Genomic DNA, 5,497 nt, shown 5'->3' with positions numbered 1-5,497 from the left:
CATACAATTGTAGCTTTAAACATCCATCTGATAATAGGGAGAAAAATAACAGCATTTGGTACTTCGACTTTTAAAATGTTACATATACACACATTGTTGGCTATAATTCTATAATTACTTTGTTTCAAGACACTAAGTGTAGTCTCCCTTTTTTTTTTTCCCTTTTCTTATCCATATGAGCACTTTTCTGGAGTAGGCTCATATTATTTGTTCCTAGAGTTTTCTTCCTATTTCTCTATTTCTTCTCACAACCCTTCAAGGTTGGTGTTCTCCTGCTTTTCATTCTCAGCTCACTATACTTTTCATTTTACATGTTCTTCCTGTGTGGTCTAGTCAGGTATTGCTACAGTCTGAATGTATGTGTTCCCACAAAATTCTTATGTTGGAACCTAACATTCAATGTGGTAAATATTAAGGAGTGGGGCCTTTTTGGAAGTGATTGAAGGGAGGTGCCTTGCCTCTTCCACCTTGTGAAAACACAGCAATAAGGCACCGTCTATGAAGCAGACAGCCTTCACCGGACACCAAATCTGCTAACACCTTGATCTTGTACTTGCCAGCCTCCACAGCTGTGAGAAATACATTTCTATTGCTTATAAACTAACCAGTCTTAAGATATTTTGCTATAGCAGCCCTGTTTGGACTAAGACATGTCTCATGACCTTAGTTAGCCACAATCACTAACAGATCCCTTTCTCTAGCCCTGATCTTAATTTTATATCCAACAGCATGTTGGATGTCTCCCCAAGGAGTACCCACTATGTCCAGAAATGAATTCATCCTCCATGTCCCTCAAATTCCTAAGTCTTCAGTATTCACCATCTCAGTTGTTGACACAATTATCCACCCAGACACCCAAGCCAAAATCCTGGCCTTAGTTTAGATTCTTCCCTTCCATTTTACTTTGCATAGTCAGTTAATCCCCAGATTTTGCGAATTTTACCTACTAAATATTTCTATCTGTCCCTGCCTCTAGTTTTCCTACCACTGCCATAATTTCAGCCTCATCATTTCTTGAATACTTTGATAGCCTTCTAATTGATTTCTTTGCCAAATTCTATTTCCATCTAAAATATCAATTGGACCCAATCACTCTCCTGCTTAGATCTGTGATCCTTTTTCATTATCTGTAAATTGCCTAACCCTTTGAATGCTATAAAAGGCTTTATGTGGTTCAGATCTTGCATAGCCGAGTTCACTTCATGCTTCAAGAATACAAAACTATTTTTAGTTATCTGACATAACATCTTAATTTCCATACTATTTTCTGTGCCTAGAAAGTTCAGTATTTTCATTTATAGTGATTCCTATGTCCTGTTTAAGAAATATTTGACTACCCAAAGTTATAAAACTTGCAGTTGTTTTACCTTTTGCATTTAGGTCTATAGCCTATTTAGAATTTTTTTTTTTCAGTATGAGTAGGCATCAAAATTACTTTTTTCCACATGGATATGCAATTGACCCAGCACTACTTAATGAAACGTCCATTTTCATGTTATGACAGTGTCATCTTTGTATAAATAAAATGTTGACCTAAGTATCTGTTTGGGAACTCTATTCGGTTCCAATGGTTTACTTTCTATCCTTATGACAGTACCACAATGAATTATTTTCGTAGCTTTTTAAAGTATTAATATCAGGTAGCATAAATCTTCCAAATTTGTTCTTTAGTTGACCCTGCTGGGATTCTAATTGGGATGAAACTAAATCTGCTAAGTCAATTTGGGTAGAACTGATATCTTTACAATCTTGAGTCTTCAAATACATGAGTATATCCATTCACTTATTTGGGGTTTCTCTAATTTTTCTCAATAATATAATTTTTAGTATAGAGTTCTTATACATCTTTCATAAGATTTATTCTTAGGTGTAGTGGGGCTGAATCTTAACCCCAAAGATATCAGATCTTAACCCCTAGAACGTATAAATGTTCCCTTATTTGGAAAGGGGGTCTTTGCAGAAGTGATTAAAATAAGGATCTTGAGATGAGATAATCCTGGATTATCCAGGTAGGCCCTAAATGTCATCATACCGTCTTTACAGAAGAGAAGTAGAGAGAAATTTGAGACTCATACAGAGGAGAAGGCAATGTAAAGATGGAGAAGTTGGACTGCTGTGGCTTCAAGCCAAGAAATATCAGCAGACACCAGAAACTGGAAAAAGGAACAGATTATCACCCAGAGCCTGTGGAGTGCATACCTGTTGACAGTCTGATTTTAGACTTCTGACCTCCAGAACGTTGAGAAAGTAAGTTTGTTTTAAGCCACTGAGTTTGTGGTAATTTGTTACAACAGCCAAAGGAAACTAATACACTAGGTATTTGAAATTTTTGATGCATTTGTACATGGTATCACTTTTTAAAAAATTCACTAATTGTTTAGTGCTAGTATATAAAAATACAATTGATTTTAAAAGATACCATTGTATCCAGCAACTTGCTAAATTCACTCAATACTTTGTAGATTATTTCAATTTTATGTTTAAAATATGATAGACTGTTTCTCCAAGTAACAGATTCACGCATTTCTTTCCAATCCTTATACGTTTTTCCTTGCCATTTTGCAATTGCTGGGATCTCTATACAACATTGAAGTACATCCTCGTCTATCTTTTGCCTTTGGAACTATGAGAAAGTATTATCTATTCCAAATTTAAAATACGATGAAAATAGTAAAATTAAAAAAAAAAACAGTAAAAACATCAACCAAATAAAATAACCAACATTCTTCTAGTTAACAAATCCAAAGGCCTTTTCTTAAACCCTTCTCATGACTCTGTGTCAGTGGACATTGTTTATTAACCTATTCTGAAAGCTTTCTTCTTCCTTGCCCAGCTTCTTCTTAACTTCCTCTAACTCCTTATAGATAGGCACTTCCACGACTTTCTCCCTAGATCTTTTCTCTTTCTATTTTGTACTTGCTAACTGTTGGAAAATCATTTTAAGGTCCATTATTATTCTTCAGAACCCAGTCAGCTTCAGGTATCTGCCTTTTCTTTAGGAGCAAAACAGAAACCTGCTTTCCTTCTTTAAAAATGACATACTCTTCCTCCCCCAGGTTCTTTCCCCAACAGTAGTAGAATGCAGTCTTCTCTGCTCTGCCCTCTTTGATGTACTCAAGAGTGGAATCTTTTCATTTTAAGAGTTTTACCCATAAACAGAAATTAGTTACAAAGCTCCCCAAATCTTTGCAATGTTTTGACTTCTGATCTAAATGCAGGTTCCTTTCTGTATAAAACTGCCTAGGAGGTGGTGCAAAGTTGGGGTATTAGAAAGCTGGGGGGCTGGGAGGCCTCAGAGTAGCATTCACCTTGGTGGATTCCCTCAGTTTCAGTCTTGGCTTTCGTGTTACAGGACAAGGGGGGCTGAATCAGGTTCATTAGAAGCTCCGGCATAAAAACCAAAATACCACTGTATTAATTTACAATGAAAAATATAACTGTCAAGGGAAATGGCTATTCATTTCATTTGGCCAGGCCATTCTCTCCTTGTAGAAAAGCCATATGGGGATTAAAATAATATTCAGAACTGTATTAACTGAGAAAAGGAACAGAATAAAAGGTTTAAGTTGTATGATTCGAATATTTAATGGAATCATATCAAGCTTAACTAGAGAAATGAGACGATTCTCACTACCAGAACCAGATAGTTTAGTATAAGCGTAGGAGACTTCCCACTTTAGAAGGGGTCCTGCCAAACATTTACTACCCAGGGTTTTTTTGGCTCAATACCTAAGTTAGGTATGTTATTTCTCTCAGTAAGGTCTTGTTCTGACCAGAGAGGCTCACTTCTGGTTTGATCCATTCTGCATTGACCTATAATAGAATTCTTACAGGACAATCTATTTTGAAGGGTTTGGACAGTATCTCACCGTTGACCCCAAACACCGCTCGGCATACATCTGCATACTAGACACTCGCAGTAAGTCCTCATTTCTACGTACTCATGAGAAAAAAAAAAAAAAGAAAGAAAAAAGAAAAAAAAAGAAAATCATAAATAGCCCCCAATGCCAGGCAGCCTGGTACGCAGCAGATGCCTCCAAATCTGGTTAAGGAATTGCAGTTTCCTATTCCTTTTGCCTAACGCAATTTAGAAAAGCATTACAGAGCACATCTCCTTCCAGGCTGGAAACCCGGCCAGAATGCAGCTCTTGCCTCACCTCTACTTGAGGACTCCGCCCTTTCCACGGGTCGCTCCAAGCCATGACCACAGGTCAGCGCGGACTGAGAAAGCGCCAACTGGGCGAGGACACCCCCGTCCTAATTTTATTTCCCCACTTAGAGCATTCATTCCCCAACTATTAAAGTAGCAAAAAAGAAAAAAGGAAAGGTGGGAAGAGGAAGACAGAGAAAAAGGGCTGGGGGAGAAGAGGAGCACTGCTCCGGAAACTCATCCCACCACCCTTAGTCTCCCTAGGGGATTAGGTCCCAGTTGAGAAATTCAGAAAAAAAAATTGTAGCGTCGAGATCCTTCAGGCCGAGTCTACGCCTGCCGGCTGGGCCTCAGAACCCCAAGGCCGCCCTGTTAGACTGCGCGACCGCACCGCGGGCCAGCGCGCGCCGCCCGCTCCACGCTGCCGGAGGAGCCCCGGGAGCCGAGCTGCCGACTCGCCGCGATATCTGGGTAGGGCCGCTCCAGTCAAAGCCCGCAAGGCAGCCCCAACTCGCAGCCTGGTCTGCAAGAGGGGGGCCGCTCCCCCCGACTCGGGCTGCTGGGTCGTGCCGGGCCTTTCTCTGGCTGGCCGCGTTCCTTCCGCCCTGAGAGGGCAAAGAGTCCCGCTCCCTCGCGTGCGCCTCTCGCCCGCGCTCCGGAGCGCCCCCTAGGAAGGAAGCCCGAGCGGCGGCCGCGCCTCGGCGGCGATTTTATTAGCGCTCGGCTGGGGTTGCCCGGCCCTTTGGCGAGCGGGGCTTCCCCGCCCCTCCCCCTCTTCCTCTCGGCCCCCTGCACCCCCCACCAGACGGCCGGAACCTCCCTGCGGGGCGGAGTGATACCGGCGGCGGCGTAGAGCGCGGCGCGGCCGAGAGGGGTGCCCGGGACTGCGCGGGGCGGGCGGCGGCGGAGGGAGGAGGGGAGAGAGGCGGGGCCGGGGCGGGTTGTTGTGAGGCGACTGCGCTACTGCCGGACCGGGGCGGTTATGGCGGCTCCATATTAACACCCTCCTCCTCCTCCTCTGCCGCCGCCGCCGCCGTCTCCTCCTCCTCCTTTCCCTCCCGCCCGCGCTCTAAGCCATCTCCCCCTTCACCCTGACGCCTACCTCTTCCCCTCACCTTTCCCCCTCCCCTTTTCTACCATGCCCGGCATGATGGAGAAAGGGCCCGAGTTACTGGGGAAGAACCGATCGGCCAACGGCAGCGCCAAGAGCCCGGCGGGCGGTGGCGGCAGCGGCGCCTCGTCCACCAACGGCGGGCTGCACTACTCGGAGCCCGAGAGCGGCTGCAGCAGCGACGACGAGCACGGTGGTAGCCTCGAACTCCTCCCCGCCAGCCCGCCTGCCCCCCT

General features: G+C 44.2%; 1 protein-coding gene across 1 annotated transcript in view; it reads left to right on the top strand.

Moving 5' to 3' along the window:
• The first annotated feature begins 5,090 nt into the window (after positions 1-5,090).
• The window catches only part of RCOR3 (REST corepressor 3), a 60,450-nt gene continuing 60,043 nt past the window's right edge, over positions 5,091-5,497 (top strand). Inside the window, exon 1 of the mRNA XM_012638331.1 lies at positions 5,091-5,454. Coding sequence (XP_012493785.1) covers positions 5,289-5,454 — 166 coding nt within the window. The 5' untranslated portion in view covers positions 5,091-5,288. The remainder of the gene's footprint in view (positions 5,455-5,497) is intronic.

The sequence above is a fragment of the Propithecus coquereli genome, unplaced genomic scaffold (genome assembly GCF_000956105.1).
Source record: "Propithecus coquereli isolate 6110/MARCELLA unplaced genomic scaffold, Pcoq_1.0 Scaffold129, whole genome shotgun sequence".
Classification (NCBI taxonomy): Eukaryota; Metazoa; Chordata; class Mammalia; order Primates; family Indriidae; genus Propithecus; species Propithecus coquereli.
This window is presented reverse-complemented; position numbering and strand designations above follow the sequence as displayed.